General features: G+C 48.9%; 1 protein-coding gene across 1 annotated transcript in view; it reads right to left on the bottom strand.

Annotated features, from left to right (window-relative positions):
* RGS6 (regulator of G protein signaling 6) overlaps positions 1-24,924 on the bottom strand; it is a 463,491-nt gene that overhangs the window by 28,448 nt on the left and 410,119 nt on the right. Inside the window, exons 12-14 of the mRNA XM_006097588.3 lie at positions 24,150-24,211; positions 14,626-14,736; positions 7,471-7,596 (exon numbers count right to left, since the gene is read on the bottom strand). Of these exons, the coding sequence (XP_006097650.1) occupies positions 7,471-7,596; positions 14,626-14,736; positions 24,150-24,211 (299 nt within the window). The remainder of the gene's footprint in view (positions 1-7,470; positions 7,597-14,625; positions 14,737-24,149; positions 24,212-24,924) is intronic.

The raw sequence follows: 24,924 nt of genomic DNA, 5'->3' as shown, positions 1-24,924 counted from the left end.
TTTTTGAGCAGGATGATTCCTTATTGTGAGGCCTGCCCTGTGCACTGTCGGATGGTTAGCAGCAACCTTGGCCTCTACCCACCAGGTGCCAGTGGCAACCCCTCCCCAAGTTGTAACAACCAGAAATGTTTCCAGACATGACCACATGTCCCCTGGGAGGTGAAGTCACCCCTGGCTGAGAACCACCGCTCTACATAGATGCCAGGACGCAGACAAAAGTGAGTTCCTTTGTCTCATCTGGTTGGGATTCGTCAGTAGACTCATCAAAATGAAGGAAAGATCACAGAAACAGATAGAATCTTGCAATTATACAGAATATCGGAGCTGGTAGGACCCAGCTCTTCCTGTTACAGATGAGTTGATTCCCAGCATGGGCTGTGGATGGAAGATAAGCTTATCTGGAACAAAGCCGAAGGGGCGTCCATGGGGAACCTCTGTGGGAAGATACTCCCTGGTCACTTCCATATCACCTCTCATAAACCCCTCCGTGTCCGTGTGGCAGCGGCCGCTGGGGGAGCTTGGTGTGAGCTCTCCGCTGCTGAGAGCGGCAGCAACCAGAGCCAAAGCCTGGGCAATAGCTCCTGGGGTCCTGAGGTGGTTTCTAAGGCAGCCCTGGGGAGGGCTTCCATGAGGGCTCAGGAACAAGACAGGCCAGTTTCCGCATCAATGCAACATGAGGACAGGCCCCCGGCCATGTGACTCCCACAGCCACGGGCATCACACACAGTCTAGCCAACAAAAGGGCAGGGACAAGAGAACTGAAACACAACATGGTGGAAAATGCATTCAATCTGTCATCGAATTTCACCCAAAGTAAGATGTACTTGTTGTTTTTGAAAAGGTTAAGCGTGCTTTTCTGTTGCTGTTCACAGATGTCTTTGCAGCCAAGTGTGTGGCCCAAAGGCACCACTTAGTGGCCAACTGCGGTAATGCAGCTCCATTTCCACAAGGAGGGAAGACAGGTGTGCGCGTTAGTTCCGTTATTACGTAGAAATCTCCCATTTGCTGTTTGGGATTCTGATAATCTCCGTGAGGAAACCCTCATGGTTCCCTTGGGGACTCTGAAGAGCACGAGTGAAAGGCAGGGAAGGAGACTTATGACTTCGCTCCATGGAAAGACGAGGAAGCACAGTTCTGTCCCCTGGCTCTGCTGCTGTCTTGGAATTGTATCTTTCCAGGTGTCTCTTTCCTCACCTGTAAAATGGGCACAAAATGGAGGCAGAAATAGGCGACACGTGTTTGAAGAACTTCCCATCCAGGTGTAAGTCTGAAATGCGGTCAGGTCCTGTGGGTGGGAGCCGTGGAGGGGTCAGTGTGGTGGTCACAGGGTCAACACTGGCCAGTATGACCCTCCAATTTCACCTTTCTTCTCCAGTGACCTGGGCAGAAGCTGCCTGGGGTCACGTTGTCACCTGCCCGTCAACACCAGCCTCTTTCTTCCTGCTGCAGGTCTTTGGTGCGCATGCCTTCTGACTGCCAGGCGAGAGGAGAATGGGGTGGTTCTCTAACCAGAGTCCGGAGGCGGAGGTGGGGGTGGGGTGGAAAGGAGCTGTGAGGTGGGCCCCAGAAACCCATCTGGGGAGTGGGTCTCCTCCGTCCCCCGGCCAGCCCCCAGGTTCCTTGGGTCTCCCTGTGCCACCCCTGGGCCTGCCGTACATGAAGGAGGTGGCCCAGTGCATAAGGTGAAAATGGCCATCTGGTGATGACAGCACAGTCTTTCTCCACCCGGAGGAGAGTGTTTGACGAGCAGGTAGAGCACAGGGATCCAGCTCTAAAGCAGCAGCTGCTGTTGGCTTTTCAAAGGACCGGAGGGCGGGGAGGGCGAATGGGCAACTCGGCCAGGACCAAGCGAGTCCTCCACAGGCACGTGCTGGGCAGACGGGAGAAGGGTCCCTCTCAGCGAGCCGCCTTTGGGGCGAGTTCCCAGGCTGGCGGCCACTTCTCTGGACCAGTGTCCTTCGTAGCCTTCCAGGCGTCCATCTCTCACACAGACGGATGCCACCGGGCGATTTCCCGCTCCCTCAGTCAATGGCTCCCTGCTCCCATCTCCTGCCCCTTTCTCTAGGCTGCTCTGAGGGGAGCCATCGAGCCCTCCAGGAAGGCCCTGAGGACCCAGCGCTTCAGAGCTCTGCGGGCGCCCGTGGCTCCTGAGGCCCAAGTCCCTTTTGCAGGATGATTTAGGCACCAGGTTAATGCACATCACTCAGAGGGTCTGGAGTTGATGTCAATAGAAATTTCAGAATCAAATGCGATAAACTTTTACATTAAAAATTAAAGGATTCCCATTGTCGGGTGAAAATAAGGATTAAAAAATAGTACAGGAAGAAACAACAGGCACGGAGGAGGAGGGGCCAGAGGGAGAGGAGGGGGGTGAGGAGGGAGAGGAGGGAGAGGAGGAAGAAGAGATGGAAGGAGGAGAAAGAATAGGTTGAGGGGGAGGAGAGGAAAGAGAGTGAGGAGGGGAAGTGGGGGGAAAGGGGGAGGAGGTAGAGAAAGAAGAGGAAAAGAATGAGGAGAGGAGGAGGGAGGAGAGGAAGAACAGGAGGAGGAAGAGGAGAGAGGAGAGGAAGAGAATCCGGGAGGGGAGGAGTCGGCGGTGACATCCCTAGGCAGCAGTTTCCTCTCCCTCACACATGGAGACCCTCTGGGCCTTCCGTCTGCCTTGGAGATGACCTGCCTTACCCCTCTCAGGTGACGGCAAAAATGCTGCCACAGCAGCAGCCCGACCCCCATGTGTGTTTGCCAGCACCGGCTCTGAAGAGCTTTGTGTCAGGTTGGCATTCAGAGCAGGCTTTGGTTTGCATTTGCCATCTGCAAGCCCACGGCTGAGCTGGAGCTCTGAGCCGGCTGCCCAGCCAGTGTCCCCGGAAGAGCCCAGCAGCTCCCTCGGCACATGGGCTGTGGCCGGGAGGCCCACGGAGGCTGCGCAGCTGCTGCTCTTATCAAAAGCCTGCAGGTACCGCTGCTCCTCCAGGGCGCCAGCGGGAGGCGGCTGCCAGCCTGGCATCCAATCCTGCACTGAGCCCGTGGCGGGCAGCAGAAGGGCTGGCGGGACTGGTGTCAGGGAGGCCACCTGTCCTGCCTGGCCCGATCCTCAGAGCGCAGGCAGGCAGCCCGTGTGCCCGCGGGTGACCTGTGCCCATGGCTGAGGAATGCGGGCGGGCGGACACTGGGCTCTGGGGGGAGGCGGCCTGGGCTCAGACACCACTGGGCTGAGCAGCAGCCTGGACCTGCCCACAGTCTGGGGCTGGCTCCCTCAGGACCTGGATGCTGATGGCAACGTCGCTGGAACATGAAAAACCATTCTCCCTCCTGCCAGGGGCTCTGGGCAGGCCCAGTTCCTAGCTCACACAGCTTTTCACAAACTAGGATGTTCATGGGTTAGAAAAACCCAGTTTAGTTGGTTTGCAGAGAAAAGCAAACTCCATGCAAAGGCAGGGCTTCTGTGCCCTCTGCTGGCCAGAGACTCGGGAACAAGGGTCCAACTTGACGTCGGCTCTGCTTGGGCAGCAACCACCTGGTGCCAACATCGGGGAGGCCCCCGGGCACACACCCCGGAGCCGAGTTACGTTCACCAGCCAGTGGCTGAGCTGCCATAGATTGTCACGGCACGGGCGCAAGTCACCTCTGTCCCGATTAATCATGTGTTTGGTTAGTGGTGAATCCCACCGGGCCTGGTGAACCTTTCGAGGTCTTTCCAGGACTCGGGGCCGCCGTCGGAGAGGGGGGCTCTCGACACAAACCTGGCAACTCCCCCGCGCTCTGTTTAATTGCTTCTCCCCTCAGCTGACACCGCGTGGAACCAGGATAATCAATCTGCAGCTCAGAAGAGCAACCCCGCGCTCTCCGGAGGCGGCACAGCTCATAAAAAATGTACGGGGGACGCTCTGTGCTGCGGGTTTTGATTTTTAACTCCTGCCCTGCCGTGTGGCAGAAGGTGTGGCGCCAGGGAGGACAAAGGTTTGTGCAGGGAAGATGGAGAGGGGACAAAGGCTCCTGTCGTCACGCTGGGAAAACGCGGAGAAGGGAGAAGGGCGGCCTCAGCTAACTCGCTGGACATCCCTCCTTCAGCACTGGGGTGGGGTGGGGGGCCCTTGTGGAGGAGAGGCCACCTGCCTTCCAAAGGCCCCGACCAAACAGCAGTGTCCAAACGGAGCCAGAGCTCAGCTCTGGGCGCCACAGACAGTGTGCTCTCACATGCGCTGTCTGTGGCAAATGTGCTGGCCACCCCTGCAGGCCCCGAGCTGTGCCCTCCCTCCCTCGCAGCTCACCCCCCGCTGACAGTGTATTATCACAGACAGCTTTCCTTAAAGGACCAGGTGACCCTTTGCTGTGTGACAGCAATACTTGTGTCTCTTCGGAGTTCCTCTGCCTGCATTCTGAGGCTCCGGTGTAAATTCAGCCCTCGGGCTCCTTAATGGCACTCCGGCTGCTGTGCGAAGGTGTTAGGATCCCAGTGCCCCTGTCCCTGGAGAGATGCCGGGGAGCTCAGGAAGCCAGGCTGAGGGGCCCTTTGCAACACATCCAGTTGCATTCTGGTCCATCTCTCTCTCTCTCCCTTTTCCTCCCATGCTCCAATGTCAGTTGCCTGGGATCCTGACCAATCCTGGGGAGCAGGGCCGAGCCTGACATGGCCAACACGGCGGATGGGCAGGATCTCCGAGTTGTGCCACCTGCACAGCTCCGGGGGCTGCCATTCTCACGGCTCATGTGGAGGTGCACCCAGTCCAGGGCTACACCGATTCAGCACCCAGTCCTCGGGACGTGGATCTGGGCAGGTTCTAAGCCAACACAAGGGCAGGGGAGAAACTGCCTGGCGATGAGTGACGGAAGAGTCCTGAAGTTGTGTGATTGAAATGTGAGCTTCGCTCCATATATCCAATTATGCTGAATATCACAAGAGTGGAATTCGGACCTCCAGAGAGGATTTAGGAGCTTTTGGCCCATGCTGCTTATCTCTGGCTTTTCTATATTTTCTTTGTCCTCTCCCACCACAGGGATCAGAGGGGCCCCTCCCTACGTCTGGATTTATGCATTCATTGGCGATCAGTCACCAGCACGCTCCCGCACGCTCGCACACACTCTCTCTCCCCAGGCTGAGTGCAGCCCTCCTGGCGCGGGAGGAAGCTGCTGGCAGAGGTAACGGCAGGCGGACGCGCTGAACATCTGCCAGGCGCACACTCCGGGCCTGCAACGTGATGCATTGGGAAACTAGCCGAACTGTGAGGCGGGTGTGGCTACACTCAGCATGGACAGGGCGGTGCTGAGCCGCAGACCTCCTGCTCCTGGGCACCTTGCAATGACCAGGACCCGATGGCCATTCTTCAGTCTCTGTAACGGTGCAGGTGGCAGAGGGTCGTAGGGCCACTCATGGGCCGAGAAATAGTCAGGTAAAGGGGGCCTCTGGACCACTCCATCTGGAGGACCCATGGGGGTCAGCATGAGAAGGGGAGACGGAAAGGACTTCGGGGGCGACTCATGGGGACCCAGCTGGGGTTGGAATCTGGGGCTGAAGTGGCCACACAGAGCAGCTGCCTGGATGCCTCGCGCTGGCCATAGAGGGCACGGCTTTCCACGCAGGACCTTCATCCCGGCACAGCCCGCAAGGCTGGTCTGAACCCCACCCCACATAAATTTCAAAGTCAAGTCTTCCACTCCAAGCACCTGATCTGGAACTGAAGCAAAGCTCTAAGATGCATTCAGTGTGACGCCTCAGCAAGGAAAGAACTCGTGTCATAACCGAAACAGTTACCCAACCCTATCTGGTTTACAACAGGCACATGGCTGCCTTGAGAGGCATCGAGACATACAGTGAATTGCCATCTACAAGTCCTCCCAAGTCTTAATGGATCAGAGGGTCATCAGCTTAGAGTACTCTCTCTCCTTTTTCATCTGTCAGTATCCTACTCTTCTACTCTGGCTTACATTCATCCCTCCCTTTCAAAACACTTCTAACACGGTTCTTAGAGTTTATACTTATTTATATTCATTTAGCGATGTCAGAGTTTTCCGTGTCTTTTCCTCAGCAACCTACAAAGGTTGTTGCGGGCGAAGATCATGCATCTTGACTTCCCGGCTTCCCTCGGCAAACGTTTGTGGGGCTTGCTATGGAGGAGGTGTGCAGGAAATCTAATTTGACTGATGTATGGGACTGATATGGTCTCTCACTCCAAATAAATCATAGGGGCTTTGCACGTTAACACTGCAGTGGACCATTCTTTTTTTACCCACAGTACATGCTCTGACTTTTCAAAGTTCAAAAACCTTTTTAAAAGTTAAAGCCACTTTGAAACAAGGCCTTGAAAGATGGGAATTAACCTGCCTATAAAGGAGAACCTGGCACCAAGAAAAATGGAGATTTCCATCTTCCCACTGAGACGTCACCAGTTGGCTAAGACCACTAATGGGTCTTAGATAAGTGACATGTTCCATAGGTCTGTGCTTCTACATCGAATACAACGAAAACCTGAATAAAACACAAGTTCTCAATTTTTCATAATCATGAGTCTTTTCCTTTTTAATGTACCCCCTTTTCCTTCCTCTCTCAGTGGACCTCACATTTTGAAAGCCTTACTTTTTCTACTGAGTAGTAGTTATTAATACATTAGTACATTTTCCCTTATCTTGGTGCGTCATAGTCCAATAGTCACAATGAGATGTTCCACTCACATCAGGTGACCAGGGTAGACATCCCCCCAAAAGAAAAGCTCATGTGTTAATGAGTTTTTGCAGTTATGTCTGCAGTTAATGAGTGATATTTACTCTTGCTTTTTGAAATGCTGAAACAAGATTGATGTTTCTCTCTTTCTCTCCCTTTTCGTTCTGGTTGGCCTGTCAAATATTCAGGATCCCAGACTTGGGGAGTTCAGGAGAGGGTGTCTGCATTGTCTTTCCTCTGAAACCCCCTGGCTCTGTGGTTTTACTTTATTTTTTTCTAAATATATTTTTATTGATTTTAGAGAAGAAGGGGTAGGGAGAGAGAGATAGAAACATCAATGATGACAGAGAATCATTGATTGGCTGTCTCCTGCACACCCCCACTGGGGATCGAGCCCACAACCCAAGCATGTGCTCTGATGGGAATTGAACCCTGACCTCTTAGTTCATAGGTCGACACTCAACCACTGAGCCATGCCAACGGGGCTGGCTCTGTGGTTTTAGTTAAACAGTGGTGTCATCAAATCCATTTGACTATTTACTTGTTATTGGAGACATGTTTCCAATAACTTGAGGCAATGCCATCTGGACTTGAAGAACAATAAATGCTGGTGTTGTAGGTGCTAATATATGGTGACAGCCAATCTACATATGGTTTGTTTGTCTCCATTTCAATCTTCGCCAGATCAGCTGGAATTTGTGTTTGAACCCCAACATTTTATTGAAACAGGGAGGCAGAAAGGGAGGCTGATTATGCAAATTCCAGCCTCACACACACATACTGCACACAGCTCAAACCTTTGAGGGATTTACCTGAGGTTTTCTGAACTGAATTCCGACTCCAGGAAGCGTAGAAACTGGTCCCGCCCCACCTGGTCCTTCAACATCTCGTCGAAAGAGAAGCCCCATCTCTTTACTCGCTGCTGGCTGGGCTCTTTGCTTTTGGGGGGGAACAAAGGTTTAAAAAGTGATCAATATCAGGCAACAACCTGTGTCACATTCTCTCCAGCAGGTCAACTCTATTTTGTTGCCACACGCCAGAGGGAAATTTCACAAATGTAAGTGACAATACAAACTCTAAATTGTAGACTTCTGTACACCAACGTCAGCCAATGGTAAAGAGTCTCTTTAAGGAAGGCATTTAGGGTAGGTTCACCAGGAGGCGTGCCGCCTGGCTCCTGTCTGCAGGAAATACAACCCCACTGATTCGGCTTCCCTGGGCATTCCTGTCAGTGATTGGCCCAACTCTTGACTCCATCATTTTTTTTTTAAATAACTGAGGATGCCTTGTGAAGCCCACCATTCATCAGAGACAGTGTCCCCACCTCTCACCCCTTCCTCAACCCACTGGGGAGAAACAGAGCCCTGTTTAGATCCAAGTGATGTGTCACTGGTCAGACATGAAACAACTCATGTAGGATAAAACCTGCTCACTCATTCAGAAGCAGAATGCTGTATTCGTTTATCAATTTAACAACCACCTGCTCAGTGCTTATGATGTTCTAGGTATTTCATGTCTGTTAACTCACTGAACCCTCACAACTACTCTGTAAAGCATGTACTGGCATTACCCCATTTGACAGATAGGGAAACTGAGGCCTTGTGATAATTTGCCAAGGACACTAAGGGAGTCAAGACTCAAGTCCAGACAGTGCGGCTCCAGAGTGCAGCTCCTAACTCTGCTGTGGGCGCCACAGCCACGTGACCCTCCCCAGGCCCATTCGGGGTGGGCGGGGAGGCTTGGAGGGGGAGAGATGCTGGTCTTATTCTTTTGGTTTTAAAAGATGCAAATATTCCCTTCAATTCTGTCTTTCCATTTACACTTCACTTGCTGTATTTATTCCCCTGGCCCTTTAAGAAGCAGTAGAGTCCTAGTTCATAAGTCACATGCTGGAATCTCCCACTCAAAGAGTGGTCTATGGACCTGTGGGGAATGTCACCCCACTCAGACACGTGGAATCAGCATCCGCAGGGTAATAAGATTCCTGGGAGAGCTAAGTGCACATTAAGCTCTGAGAGGCATTGGTCTAGCAATACTTATTTTTCCTCTTTTAAAAAATTGACATTTGCTTTTCATTATTTCTAACACACATTAAGTAAATAAAATCACTTCCTCGTGTTATGGAGTTGACATAGTCTCAGTATTTATTTTAGAAAATTACACGTAGTAAAGGAGAACAAAAGCATGTGTGTTGAAAGGTTTGGAACAACAAGTAGCTCTAGACCAGCACTGCCAGTCGAACCTTCTGTGATGATGGAAATACACTATGTCTGTGCTCTCCGGTACGTAGCCACTAGCCACACGTGGTTCTTGAGAACTTGGGTAGTGTGACCAAGAAACTGAATATTTAATTTTAAGTAGTTAAAGTTGAAATTGAAGTGGCCACATGTGGCTAGTGGCTATGTATTGGAAAGCGCAGCTCTGGACTTATGCGATTCAAGCCCAGCCCTTCCGTTTCTGCACCCCTGGACATAACCAGCAGCAGCAGCAGGGCCGTCTAATTCTGAGGTTATGTGTTCGGGCTCGGAGGCCCTTGTGCAGAGCTCTGCCTCTCCAGGATTAGCCCAGCGGAGTCATAGGAGAAGACGAAGTCCACCAGGAGACCCAATGGGGAATTCCATGAACGATCTCTTCCAAAGTGCCAGGTTGGGCTTTCTAGAACAAGCCAAGAAGACAGGCCCTGGATTCTCTCAAACTCCAGCCACAGAACCAATCCCACTCAACAGAGTCCCAGGAGACTAAAAGTACTGCGTATAAAGAAAATAAAGAAATATCCCCTGCCAGGCCAGTGTGGCCCAGGGGTTAAGCGTTGACCTGTGAACCAGGAGGTCACGGTTTAATTCCTGGTCAAGGCACATGCCCGGGTTGCGGGCTCGATCCCCAGTGTGGGGCATGCCGGAGGCAGCCGATCAATGATTCTCTCTCATCATTGATGTTTTAATCTCTCCCTCTCCCTTCATCTCTGAAATCGATTAAAAAATATATTGAAAAAAAGATCCCCCTAGGGTTGAGGCTAGCAGCAAATGTGAGCCCCATAGAGCTGCAGGATATTGTCTCTTTCTGCCAGGGTCATGCTGTTGCCTGGGATGGGCTCAAGCACCCGCTCTTTGCCAGCCAAGGTCGCAGGGCTCTGCAGAGATGGTGCTGGTGGCAGCTGCACCCTGATCAAAGGCTGTGCCTGGAGGGCCGGGTGTGGGACGTCTCTCAGTGTTTGTAGTGATTGCCTCTGGGACGTATTCCCACCACCTGTGCCTCTACTTTCTGGTACCCAATCTAAAAGCCCTCACTCACTCCACCAGGTTCATTGGTGGTGGCAGGGGTGGGAGGAAGGCCTTTTGGGGGATGGGCCAGAAAGCTTGGGGTGTCATGCTGGATGGAGAATCAGAGGCCTAGGACAGAGGTCGGGATGTCCAGAAAGCTGTAAAGCCAGCCTTCAGCAGAAACAAGGATGTCTGGAGAGACAGGATACCCTCGTGTGGTAGTTTCCTAGGGCTGTTGTAACAAAAGGACCAACAACCTGGCTTTAGAGAGTAGGAAGTGATTCTCTCACAGTTCTGGAGGCTAGAAGTCTAAATCAAGGTGTTGGCAGGACCATGCTTTCTCTGGAGGCTGTTAGCTTCTGGTGTGGCCAGCGGTACGTGGCATCCTTGGCTTGCACACGCATCACTCGTCTCTGCCTTCATCCTCACGTGGTATTCTCCCTGTGCATCTGTGTCTCTGTTTTCTCTTGTGACAAAGACAGCAGTCATATTGGAGCAGGAGCCTACCCCATTCCAGTGTGGCCTCATCTTAACTGCCTGCATGACCACAGCCCTATTTTCCAACAAAGTCATGTTCAGAGGTTCTGGGAAGGACATGAATTTTGGGGGTGACACTATTCAGCCTTGAACATCCACTATCCATTATTTACAATCAATCCTTTTTCTATATCTGGATGCCAGTCCATCTGGCCATTGGAATCTACTCCATTAAAAGCTTTTGGGATAAAACTTCTCTATATGTGTGTTGCTGGCATTACTTGAGTATTTCCAAACATCTTCCCCTTTAAGGTTCAAGATCAGATCTGAACATGTTGCTACTACTGAGTGGTCTCTGTGGTTATAAAATAATTCTGAAAATTATTCCCAGGTGATGGGTACAATAACTTTCCCATGGCCCAATTCAAACAAATAATCGCCAGAACTCACAGCCCCTTACATTTCCATCATTGTTTAGAACTGCTTCCTTATGCAATGGTTTTATTATCGTTCTGTATCATCATTTAGCTGTTTAAGGGTTTATGTTTAGCTGTCGCATGAGCCCTTTGAGGGCAGAGACCATGTGTCATGTGCCTTTGATTCACTACAGTGCTTTTTACACAGCAAGTCCGACACTGGGAAGAAATCAGTAAGAAGATGTGTGTAGTGACGTGGGTGATGTGACCTTATCCTGAAGGCATTTTCTACTTGCTACCTAGGTATCTTTTTCTAGCTCTTCCTTGTTCTCCATGCCCCCTCATCTCCCCAAATTCCTGACTCCCACTGAGGAGTTCAAACCAACACATAGCAAAGACAGGTGGCTCTCCAAAGGAGTCCAGCTCTCATTTCTGCTGACCTACCAACTCAGAACGTAGCACAGAGTAGGTCTGCAAAATAGATTTGTTGCATGAAACTAAGAAAAAAATGGCTTATATTACTGGTCATCTCTAGCCTTTGTTTCACAGACGGGAACCATGGATGGGCTGAAGTGAGATGTTGGCCCTGATCCCCAATTGTGCTCTTCCAAAGACAGGTCCCCAGCCACTGCCAGCATGAGAGTGGGTGGAAATGTCCAGCTGGGAGAAGAAACAGGCCTCCACGGCTTCTCTTCATGTGCACATGTATCTCAATAACCTGTTTCTGCTTGAAGGTGGACAGAATGCTGTAGGTGTTAGGTTAGGCATCGAGATTAGGGTAGAAGCCTGAACAATAAGAGCAGAACCAGAGCACTAGTTGTAGGGGCAGGTGGCACCCACCTGGGGACAGAGTTCTGATAGGCTGGAATAAACCAACAGGTCAGCTGGCCACCATTTCCCCACACTATCACATGCTTCTTTGTTGACTTTCGAGAAAGGAGGAGGAAATCTCAGGGTTATTATCAGGAACTAAGTTCATGTACTCATCTCTCCTCCTTTCCCAAATACCAATAAAGCGACCAAAGGAATAGTCACTTCTCTGTCTATCCTCCACCAAACCTTAGTTTTTGAATGCCTACTGTGTGCCTGATCTGGGCCTAGGTGCTAAAATAATTTTAAGTCCTATTTAGAAAGAGAACCAGGGGGGTGGGGATGTCATATGGAAGGACTGGGAGGAAGGGGCAGCTACTCTAAATGGGGTGGTCACAGAAGACCTTTCTGAGGAAGGGACACCAATGCTGAGTGAGACTCTGTGAACCGCACCAGGAATTTTCAAATTGTTCTGTGCCTCAGAATTGCCTAGAAAGCTTGCAGAAAACAGACCCGCAGGGCATCTGTATTTTTAATGGGCATCCTGGGTGATTCTGATGTGCCCTGTATTTTGAGAACTAGTGACCCACGCAATTGCTGAGGGAGCCCTCACCAGCTACTGACATAGTCCATCTGAACCAGGGCTGCATGTTAGAATCACTTGGGGGGATGTAAAAAAAAATACCGATGCATCACTTCCAGAAATTCTGAGTTAATTGGTCTGGGGAGGAAAGTAGGCATTGGCATTTAAAAAAAAAAATAATGCTCCAGGTGATTCTAATTTATGGCCCAAACTGAAAGCTAAGTCCTTCAGTCTCCCAAACTGCTGGGTACGTGCCAAGACTTATGCGCTCTGAACAGGGATTGGAGTGATGAAACATTGACTGGAAATAGCACTTCTCCAATCAACGACCCCTGCGAAACAGGCTAAGCTGCAGAAATTGAGGAGATAGATGAAAAATCAAACAACCCCAAAAACATATCCTACCCTCAGGGGAATTCATGAGGGGAAACACCACCAATAGGACAGAGCAGGCTACTAAGGAAAAGGAGCCCAAGAAATGTTAGGGATTCCCAGAAATGAAAAGAGCAGGATTGTCACCACCCCTCCCAACACTCAGTAGGAAAAGAAAAACTCATGAAAGTATGAAACTACAGAGTGGACATCATTGAAAACAAAAATGTGACTCTGAAGAGGAAGTCAAGGAATTCTGTCCTTGAATAGAGAATAACAAGAGTAGTAGAGGAAAGATAAGAGTGGCTGCTCCATCCAGAGGCCCAGAATGCCTACAAAAGGACTTCCTGAAAGGAGAGAATAAAATGGAAAAAAGAGAAGCAGTGATTTAAAAAGTGGAAAACCCCCCACAATTTCCTGTTAAAAAGATTTAAGTTCTTGGGTAAGATTAAAAGGAACAGTCTAGGGCATGTTTATTTATTTAAAAGGCAGGTCCAAAGAACTTCAAATGTATTTATGTTCTAACAACTTAGTAGCTATTGGAAGTATATGTAAATTGAAAGAACAATGAATCCATTTGCTTCATTCTTATATAAACACATGTGCGCCACTGAGCGCTGCACATCTTCGCAAACTCTGGAGTCAGATTGGACTCCGCCACCCTCATTTCCTGTTCCATGTTGATTTTTGTACAGTGCTTGCTTTTTATCACAGCCAACTGCTCTGAAAACCCAGATTTGCAAACCCTGGAGGGGATGGAATGGGATCTAATGTTGAAAACAGTGAACAACTTTAACAACCTTAACTAATAGTTGATGCAGCATCTGACATATGTCACACGCCACTGCATTTCCCGCAGGGGCTCAGGGTACAGTGATGCAGTTTGGGAACCACGGCATTAGACAATAAAGTTCTTTCTAGAAAATGACACTGGGTTGGAGGAAGAGAGATTTTGTTCATTGTGTATGTCTGACTAGTTTAAACATCTCTCTATATAAAAGGCTAATATGCAAAGTGTCCCCTCGGGAGTTCGACTGGGAGAATGGGTGTTGGGTCGCTTGCTATGACGTGTACTGACCACCAGGGGGTGGTGCGGAACACTGTGGGCGACCAGCAGCAGAGGCAGGGCACTGAGGGAGTGAGGGAAGGAGGAGGTGGGGAGGAAGGGAACCTGATTGCTGGCCAGGCCTAGGGACCCTACCCATGCATGAATTTCACGCACTGGGCCTCTAGTTTTATAATAAACACCAATGACTCTTATTGCTTTTTATAAGGTTTTTCCATTTCAAGAAAAGAATCCAGAAAAAGAACGAGAGTGGAAGCGAATGACAGAGATAATAAAGAAATGAGGAACAGGGGTTGAGGGTGCCCAGACCCCTACACCAGATCTGTCCAGGCCTCTCCTTTTGCAACTGTGGACATGGGCCAAGTCCCTCTGGGCTTCGGCTCCTCAGCCATTAAGCAAACACACTAGCTCTCCTCATGGCTGAGAAGCTACTGGATGGAGTCACCCCTGTCAGGTACTCCAGAGGAACAATGATGAAAACCACAGCTTGAAGCCCTCTGCCTGGGGTCCAATCCTAACTCTGCTACCTACTCGCTGTGTGACCTTGAGCAAGTTCCCTAACTCCTCTGTGCCTCAGTTTCCTCATCTGTTCAATGGTGAAAATAGTAATGTTTACTTGTTGTGGGATTCCATGTAAGACACTTAATATATTATTACTGTGTGTATAATATATATATACACACATACACACATACATATATATATACATACATATATATACATACATATATATATATATAATCAATATATATATCAATAAATTGGCCAACAGATTCTTTTCCTCTGGCATGGTCAGAGAGAGGTCAGAGGGAAGGCACAAAGGATCCATGTACAAGCCAAGCTATAAGGAGGGAGAAACCACGAGTACGTAGAACTTGGTGGGGAGGTTACTTGAGGTTTCTGTTCAAGTGACAAACCTCACAATCTCGTACATTTTCCCACATCTCTCTCACTCACAAACATTAAAACTTTTTTTTTTTTACCTCATCTCTATGTCCCATAAAGTGACATCATCACTGATCCAGGGATTGGATGGCTCGGCTGGTGTTATCATAGGATCGTATTCCACATACTGTTCCGTGTAAGCAATTAAGCTGCAGGAGGGAAGCAGAACAGAAAATGCCATTGAGTTCCTGTAAACACTTTTATTCTGTTTTACACAAACATTGTATCGGTCTTAATATAATTCCAAATTAAAGGGAAAAAATTAGCACCACTCCCACTTTTGACAAATTGAACTGTTTTCCTTTGCCCTTGTGTACTGCAGAGCTAAGTAGCATATTACTTTTTTCAAGTGTTCCTGCAAATCTCTAAAACATTCAGCAATAGTTTTCCCATTTCTTAAGCACATCAGATAATCAATCCATTATCTCCCTGTCCCCAGAGTTTTGAGTCCTTTTGCTCCAACCTGGACCGTTTGCTCTGTAGATTTGATGCAAAATCATCATCCTGGGACCTCCTTGACTTTTGTGTTGAAGCCCTTGTTTCCTGGTTCCGTGTCTGTCTGTTGGTTTTACTCCCTGGTTCTGTGGAAGCACATCCTTTGACTTTATCTCAATATTTGACTGATAGCGCTGGACATGAAACCCAGAGTTAAAGACAATTTTCTTTCAGAATTCTGAAGACATCGCTCACTTTTTTATTTATTTGTTTTGGCACTCAGAAGTCTGGATCCATTTGGATTCTAAACAGTTTCTTTTCTCTCTGGAAACTTAGGATCTTCTCTTTATTGCTGTAGTCCTCTGAAATTTCACCATGGTCCTTGCTGGTTGTTTTGTTCACTGTGCTGGGTACAATGTACAATATATTTCCCATAAGTATTATTTTTTGCTAATGTCATACTATTTATTTTTCCGTTCTATAATTCTTTAAAAACATTTTTTTAAGAGAAAGAGGAAGGGAGAGGGATATAGAAATAGAAACATTGATGAGAGGAATATTATCAATCGGCTGCCTCCTGCACATCCCCTACTGGGGACTGAATACACGACCCAGGCATGTACCCTGACCAGGGAACTGAACCAGCGACCTCTTGGTTCAATTCTTGGGTTGACACTCACACCGCCTGGGATGTATAATTCTTTTTAGTTAAATATCAGACATCTTGAATTGATTGATAATCTAATTTTCCCTCCCATTTTCCATTTTTTTTGTCTTTTTGTTTGACAGTTCTTGCAATTTTTTCCTTTCTTTATTTTAATTTGAGCTACCATTTTCTTAAGTTTCCAGAGTTCACTCTTGTTTATCATAGTATCTAGTTCTTGTTTTATGGATGGAATATCTTCTCGTATGTCTGAGGATATGAATTCTATATTTTTATTTTCAGTTTCTTGAATAGTTTTTGGTTCCTCCAGGTCCCTTTTTTTGTTTGTTTTGATTACACTCCTTCACACTGGATTTTTTCTTGAGCATCTGGCAAACCTCTGGACATCCATTTGTCCTTAAGCGGGAGGTACTGAAACCTGCTTGGAGGCTCAGTGTGTATGTGGACAGAATCTGCCGACGGATGGGCTTCACGCTTGGGTCACTGGGCAGCTTGCCAGTCTTTTCGCTAGAGCTCCAACGAGGGATCTGGCATCTGTCTTCTGGGGACATCCATTTTTCTCTAGAACGGGGGAGGCAAACTTTTTCTGGAAGACCCTGATAATAAATATTTTAGGCTTTGTGGAGCAGATGGTGTCTGCTGCAACAACTACTCAGCTCTTTTTGTAGCCTTTTTTTTTGAGAGAGAGAGAAAGGGAGAGAGAGGAAGAGGGAGAGGGAGAGAGAGAGAGAGAGAGAGAGAGAGAGAGAGAGAGAGAGAGAGAGAAATTGATGTGACTAAAACGTTGATCTGCTGCCTCCTGGGCATGTGCCCTGCCTGGGAATCAAACCGGTAAGCTTTAGGGGCACAGGACGATGCTCAATGAATTGAGCCACTCCGGCTGGACAATAATTCTTGAATGAATGCATGTGACTCTTTTCCAATGAAACTGTATTTGCAGAACCAGGGAGTGGAATCGATTTGGCCCACAGGTTGTCTCTTGATTGTGGGCATATACACCTGGCTCCTGGAGGGCTGAGAGCAGGACAGGGGAGGGTTTGAGAGTCTCATAGCCCAGTATGTAGATCTTTTATTAATTCTCCTGTTTTCAGCTGGCCCTCTATAATGTGATGTGACTTTTGAGCTGATGTGGCTCAGTTTCTCCAAAGAATAAACTGCCTATCCCCTACGGTGGTAGTTATTGGGGAAAGATGGTCTCCTAGTGGGGCAGGGATCTAGCAATCCAAAGGCCCCAGGACAGGCTTTACCCATCCTGATGGGGTCAGCCCCCCGCCTCATTCTTGCTTTCCATTGTCCCTGTGCCTTTAAGAGCCAAGGCCACATTCTGTTGGGCAAACTGGCTCACTTTGTTATAAAACTCACACCCCTAACACATAGGTTATAATGGTCATCACTTGGTCTCCATACATTTTAAAAATTAAATTTAGAAATATTTCAGGCGTACAGAAAGACATAAAAGTAAAGGTAAGAAAGGTATAAAACGGTAAAAATGTCACCTTTGAACTCACCACCCAATTAAAGAAGTAAAACATTACAAACAGAGGAAGAGTCCTGAGGTTATTAATGCTCCCCAATTGCTTAGATTTTCAATCTTCAACAAATTTGCTGAAATCATTAATTCAATGATTTGTTGACTTTGAGTTCATGCCATTTTTATTCATTCATTGATATGTTGCTTTTGGGGAGGAGAGAAGAGAAACATATGTCCACAATATTGTCTTGTGTGAATTTATTATGATTTATGTAATAATTTCCTTTCCAGTAGACACAGACTTTTAATTTCTTTAGTATACATAGTGCTGTAGTAGCACACCCTTGTTCACATTGGGTTTTCCATCTTCTGGGTTATTGAGAATTGACATTCACCACTAGAATTACTTGTGCCAAAAGGTATGGATATTTTTATGCTTATTGATCCACGTAGGGGAAAAAAAAACTTTTCCTAAGCCCTGCCAACTTGAGTGCTACGTTTCCTCTGGGCAATTCAGTGAGGCATGGCTTGCAGTGATTGGTCAAGGGAAAAGGAGGCATGGGTGTAAAGCATCATGGAAGAGTGACCATCATTCCTATTTAAAAAAAAATATATTTTTTATTGATTTTAGAGAAGAAGGAGAGGGAGGGAGAGAGAGAGATAGAAACATCAATGATGAGAGAATCATTGGTTGGCTGCCTCCTGCATGCCCCCCAGTGGGGATTGAGCCCACAACCGGGGCATGTGCCCTTGACCTGAATCAAATCCGGGACCCTTCAGTCCGCAGGCCGATGCTTCTATCCACTGAGCCAAACATCTATCCACTGAGCCAAACAGACTAGGGCCATCATTCCTATTTTAGAAACATAATGAAAATGTACTGAAACACTCACTAGAATCCTGGGAACCGCATGTGGGGAGGGGTGAACAGGAGTGTATGTTAGCACCCCCTTCGCTATGTGCAGTTTCTGAATGATGATGCACAAACAGAAACCGGACAGGAAGAGGGTCGGAGTAGAAAGGGAAGTGAAAAGCAGAGCAGCATCGCAGAGAGGGAAGAAGAAAGCATCAATTCATTAATCTAATGTGTTTTTCACGGTGCAGGAGGTGGGGGAGGGGAGAGACTATAAAGCAAGAACTCCTTAATTGCAGGTCACTCCGAGAAAATATAATCAATAGGGAATCTCAGAATGAGTGGAGTGGAGGGATGTGAAGGTGAATTTAGCCCCTGGGAAAGGAGAGCATATGCCAGGCCAGGCATGGTAGTCCTGGTAGGTCATGATCTGAATACAACCACCTGGCTGTAATGTCACCTCTCATCTTTTCTTTTCTGACACCTAAGATGGGCTGGAAGCAAAGAGAAGAAAGGACCCCCCGGTGTCTGGAATCACATAAAAGCAAAGTTGTAAGGACCTCTTTGGCTCATTTTTTTTCCTCCCCGGAAACTATCATTAGACATTAAGTTCACGGGTTGGTATCACTCTAGCAGGTTTTTAATAGACCCTTAGGGCATGCAGCCCCTTGCTATCGTATCTCATTTTATTAATTACACTTTGCGATTACAGCGGGTCAGGAGGCAGAGGAGGAACCAGCATCCAATTTCAGGGAACAGTAGCGATCTGGAGATGGGCAAGGTGATGATAAAAAATCAATTCGGCCGTCCGCTGCGATGCACAAATGGCTCCAGGGTAGGGCAAGAATGAGCCAAGCCCAGGAGTGGATCTACAAGGACACAGCTTGATCTGTCCGTGTGTGGCAGCGTGGTGTGACTCCTGCAGTGACCTGCGTGGTGCCCTGAGAGGTGGGGAGAAGTCTCTGGGGACATCCAGCAAAACAGAGAGACTTTCCAGAATATTTGGAACTAAAATGTGGATTTCTGCATTCCCAAAGTTGGTTTGCTGAGTGCTATAAGGCTTAGGTGAATACAAAAGGGGCCCCTTGAGGACTCTGAAGAAGAGTAAGATCTCATTTACTAGTACTTGGCAACTTAAATTGTTGAGAGAATATGAGCGAGATAAGTGACCAGAAGGGCCTCTTTCTACAATGAAATAAACTCTGCCTCAAGGCTTCGGAAGAGCACCTCTCAGAGAAGATTCTTGCTTTAGGATCAAGGCTAAGGAACTTAGTTATTTGATTTCCTTAGTGTTGTAGATCAACATGAAAAAAATGAAATCTGGTTCCCTAACCCCTGAATCTGGTCTGGGCTTGTGACTTGTTTTAGCCAATAGAATGCAGCACATTCTCAAGAGGCTGGATGCTTCTGCTCTCTCTCTTGGAATCCTGCTATCTGCATATGAACAAGGTCAGGTTGGCCTGCTGGAGGATAAGACCATGTGAGGAGACCCCGGTTGTCCCAGCTGAAGTCATTTTTGTTGTTGTCATCTATTTAAAAGATCTTTATTATTGAAAGTACTACATATGTTCCCTTTTTTTCTCCTATTGACCCCTCATAGCCCGCCCGCTCTTGTTCTCTGCCCCAGGCCTCCACCACCCTATTATCTATATCTCTGGGTTATGCATATATGCATACAAGTTCTTCGGTTGGTCTCTTCCCACCCATCTACCCACCCCTGCCTTCCCTTTGAAATTCAACAATCTGTTCCATGCTTTTATGCCTCTGGATCTATTTTGCTCAACAGTTTATTTTGTTAAGGTCATTCTTAACCAACAGAAACCAAACATGTGAGAGAGCTCAGTCAAGATCACCGAGCTGTCCACCCAACATACATACACCAGGGGGAGATCACTGGTGCCAGCAGAGACAGCTAGCACATAGACACATGAGCAGCAGTAAATTGCCTGTTGTTTGAAGCCACTATGTTTTTTGAGGTAGTTTGTTACACAACAATAGCTAACTGATACACTTGGTCTGTTATGGATTGGAAATGGGAGTTGGTAAGGGAGGAGGAAGGAGTACTGGAGACAAGTAGTATGTTGACAGGAACAAGAAAACAAACCAATAACTAAAAAGCAGAAACAGAGACTCAAAGCATATCATGGCCAGGGCCCGTTTAGGAAAAGGGAAGCAGCTTGTGGCACTTTATGAGACCCTGACCACTGACGGGCTTTCAAAGTACATATAAGAACATGGACCCTGAGTCAACCGGAAAAAGTAACTGAAATGTGTGTTCTTTTTTAAGAAGGCAAGGGCATGAACTATATTGAAGACAGTCTCATTTAAAACAGTTAAAATAAGAAGGTGAAGGTGTTAAGCACCATTTATCCAGAGAATTCATTTGTGTGTGTGGGGACCGTACTTTCTGAAGCACAAATTAGGTAACATCCCAGACTGTTTCCAGGTGTAAAAGGCGGCCTAGGACATCTAGTTTGGTTGCCATGATGATGGCATTTCAGGCACATTTACCCACTCATGGGGACAATGGGACAATAGCTGAAACTGCGATGGCCTGAGAAATCTGTGCAGAAGAGCCAGCCTCTTCATGCAGGGCCCTTAGGAGGCAGCCAAGGGGGACAAACCTGTGGACGGCAGGGACAGCCTTAGGCAGTACACAGGGCTCTGTGTTTAGGAGACGGAGAAGAAAAAGGGAGGGAGGAACTCCATCAGCACAAAACAGCCACCTGCAGGGCCAGACTCACTCCTTGGCCTGCCCTGTTGGTTCCTCTGAACACCACACACCCAGTTCATTCCATCTCATGAACTTGAGTTGGCTCCTTTCCAAAGCACTGTTTAGCACACACTGGAAAATAACAATAATCATTCACATTCCCTGTATGTGTGCTAAGTGCCAAGGACTGGATCTAACTCATGCCATGGATTAACTCATTAACCTTATACATTAAGTGCTACTGCTCTCTCCCCTTAAAGAGGCAGGATCCAGACCCAGTGGCTGGCTCGACCTCCACCCCCTCGATTGTTCTGTTCTGCCCTTCGGTTTGCAGAGTTTCCCTTATTCCCTTCCTTGCTAGGCCTGGCTGCACCCTCTGACCCAGCCCTGACTTTGGCCTTTTTGGAACTGGACTTTCACAATCACCACCCTGCCACCTCTCCCAACATCAGGGAACTAAGTGAAAAACGGGGGCACCTGTTCTCAGGGGGATGCGGGCCTTTGCCTGGTGGCTTCTGGCCAATTAGCAAGGCTCGTGGGGAGCAGGCCCAGGAGAGCAGATCTGGTGGGGATGCGGGCGCCCACCTGAGAGAGCTCAGCTTTCACCTCCTGTGAGCCAGCAGGCGCACCCAAGGCCAGCTGCCAGCACCTCCCCCTGCCCCCACCTCTGCACAGCCCCCGACAGACCAAGGCTCCAGGCGGCTTTATCTCCTGCTAACACCCGCTCCTCTCCCTCCTCCTCGCTATCTGGGAGTTTCCTGGTGGCTCTAATGAAAAACCCTTGTGTCACATTGAAAAGTTGCCAGTGATTGCTGCTGGGAATAAAATCCAGTCTCTGCTGGGCGGAAACACAGGAGAGCTCCCAACTGTGGAGGGAGGAGTGGCTGGTTGGAATAATCTCTTCAAGGTGAGCGGCCTCTCAGGCAAAATGAGAGGGCACCAGGTGGGCCCCTCCCCAGCAGCCTGCAAACAAACAAACAGTGGGCCCTGCCAGGCTCCCCTCCCCCACCCGCCCCGCTGTCTCTCTTCCCTCATCAGCACACCAGCTGGGCATGCGCCTCCCCCAGGCGGAAGGTTCAGGCTCTTTCCTCACCCACAGGATAGGACAGAGCTGAGTGTCCCTGCTGTGGTGAGCTCTCAGGCCAGTCCGAGTGGTGGACAAGGGCTTCACCGAATCCTCAGAGACCGGGTCAGTCCACTTGCACATTATTCAAAATGCAGGTTCCTTACATCTACCTGGAACCACTGAATCCGAATCCCCAGAGCTAGGGTTTGGGGATCTCCATTCGTCACCCCTCGCCCTCACCTGGATCATCATGCTCAGAACTCCTGGGCCCAAGCAACTGACCCCCAGGAAAGGTGCTCCCCCACACACTCTCCTGGGGTTGCAGACTGTGAAGTGCCCTGTGAAGGCCAGGCGTTGCGGGCACCGACCCTCCCAGCATACCAGTACAGCCATTCCTGTCCTTGTTCACAGACAAAGAAGCTCCAGTCCTCACACCAAGGAATCGAGGCCATCCCAGCTGTGTTGCTCACTCACCAGTACTCGCAATCATAGCAAGATTTAAAAGGCAATTTGAGAGCCAGGTTATGATAGTGGAGTGCGGTGGCTCCACAGGCTATAGAGGCAGCGGACACAGCCACTCCCACACAATTGTGTGGCCTCTTTCCGAAGCATTTGCATCAGAGATTCTTAGCGGGGTTGATTTTGCTCTCCCAGGGGACCTTTGGCAATGTCTGCAGACATCCTTGGTTGTCACATCTGTGAGGTGGGGTTTGGCATTTAGTGGACAAGGGTCAGGGATGCTGCTAAATCCTATATAATAAAAGCCTAATATGCAAATCGACCAAACAGTGGAACGACCTGGTCAGTGGGGGGCGGGGCTGGCGAGCGGGTGGCACCAGGCCAAACAAGGTGGGTGCCAGTGGACAGAGGGAGGGAACAGCGATCGGGGGGCAGTGGTGACTGGTGGCAGAGGGGCGATGGGGGGGCAGGGCCGGTGCTCACCAGCCTGCTGGCCCCCCCACCCTCACCCCATCGGCCCTGCCGGTCACCTCCCGCAGAGGGAGATCACCGGTGGGGTGATGGGAGGGGCAAAGCTGGAACTGCCCCCTGGTGGTCAGTATGTTCCCACAGGGTGATTGCGGCTCAGCCACAAGCTGGGCTGACGGCTGTGGAGCGCAGTGGCGGTCGCGGGAGCCTCTCCTGCCTCCGAGGCAGCACTAAAGATGTCCAATTGTGGCTTAGGCCTGCTCTCCACGGGGAGTAGGCCTAAACCGTCAGTCGGACATTCCTCGAGGGCTCCTGGACTGAGAGAGGATGCAGGCCCTCCCCCGCCCCCCAAGTGCACGAATTTTCATGTACCATGGCCTCTAGTATCCTATAATGCACACAGCAGCCCCCTACAATGAAGAATCCTCAGCTCAGACCATCAATAGTGACACTGTTGAGAAACCTGGGAGGAATCCAAGATGCCATCAGTGACATGAACCCAGGTCCAGGGCCGTCCCTGGCCACGTGAAGGCCGAGCACTCATTCAGGTGTTGGGTTTGGGAGTAAGGTGTTCTTAGTCTCAATTTATTTATCTAGAAGGAAGGGACCAGTGGAGAGAGGCTTACAGGTTGACCACACACCCAGGCCCCCGTGTGAGCTGGGCTTAAAGACCCAATTTACTCTGATATCCAGCAAATACCAGGATCCAGCATTCACCCTTGATGCTTCAGATATTGGTCGTTGCTTTAACCTTAGCCCATAGACAAAAAAAATGTTCAGTTTGCCAGCTGCCTGATCAGATTTATTCCATACAGATTCCCCAGGTGGTCTCCCCTCTTCACTGAGAGTTCAAAAACAGACCATTTAGTTGACAAAATTGAGTCTCCCGCGAGTTAACGGAGTGGAACCAGCTCCTGGGGCAGGCTGTAGCACAAACGCCGCTGCAAAGCCAGGCTGGAGGTGCCAGTTTGTTCTTTACAGTCGATTCGATGCAGTTCAGTGGCTGATGGTGTGTGGCGGCGGAACGCCTCCCCGTGGTCCAGTCCCCTCCTGTTTGCTCCGCTAGCACACAATCTCTTTCCCCTATAAAGTGAATCTGTGCGTTTTATAGCTGAAAAGGGAGCCATTCCATTTAAATTAATCAAGGGACTGAAGGCAAAGGTGCATTATGCAGCTCTTAAGGACATTGACCTTGATTGACAAGGTCCCGTGGGCCCCCCCGGAAAGCTTTAGCCACAGAACGTTTCTTGACATCACTCAGGGGAGGCTGCTGTCTCTGCTGTCCTCACCTGGGCCTGTGGTTTCTCACCCATCGCTTAAGGGATGCCTACGGTCTGCCTCTTGGCATGGCACACACCTATTAGCCATAACCCTGTAACATTTCTCCTTCGTTACATTAGAAGAAAAGAGTAATTTTACGAAGGAGCACCTACCTTTCAGCCACTTTGGACATTTTTAAACAATGTCTGTCGATCTGTGCGTTCAAAAACGTTATCTGGGGAAAGATAGAACGGAGGTGTGAAGACCAAACTAGAATCCCCCCCCCACCCCCCACTGCTTTCACCCTGGGAACCCAAATCCTGTATTTCTCCCAAGATCCTAACACCTGCTCTGGATAGACTTCAACCCTCCAGCAACCATTTGCCTTTTAGAAACTTCCTACTGCCATTGGGATTTGCGACTAGCCCACATCATATGTTCTCCAGTACTGTGCTATCTATAGTTTAGGTCTGGATTCCCAAAACTGATTGCAAACTTAAAGACAGCACATGCTTTACAAAGCTGAGCAGCAGCGTGGACAGGTAACACACACACGTGATACCTGGCCTGACTAATCTCCAGGAACTCACCTGCTCACTTTTACACCTACATCACCTCCAGGTGCTTCGCGTACTTGACTAGAATCATCAAATAGCTATTTCACATACATGTTTCCGCTTCCCCACCCAATAACAAACTTGTCAAAGGCAGATACCTAACAGTTTACTCCTTGGGGTTCCCCCACCCTGGAGGCCAATAAAGCATAATGTGAGGAGTGGACTCTGAAGCTACTTCATCACCAGTGAACCCCAGAAAGGAGTAATGTAATTAGCCACTGTCTCCTGACTTGGGTTGAACAGGTAACTCCCCGTCATGAAGTAAGAGAACATGGGACCAAATAATGCCGAAAAGGTTTTGGGAGGGGAGCTTGCTGTTTTCATGAACTTT

The sequence above is a fragment of the Myotis lucifugus genome, unplaced genomic scaffold (genome assembly GCF_000147115.1).
Source record: "Myotis lucifugus unplaced genomic scaffold, Myoluc2.0 scaffold_207, whole genome shotgun sequence".
NCBI classification, from domain to species: domain Eukaryota; kingdom Metazoa; phylum Chordata; class Mammalia; order Chiroptera; family Vespertilionidae; genus Myotis; species Myotis lucifugus.
Note: the sequence above shows the minus strand (reverse complement) of the source record. Positions and strands in the feature narration are given on the sequence as shown.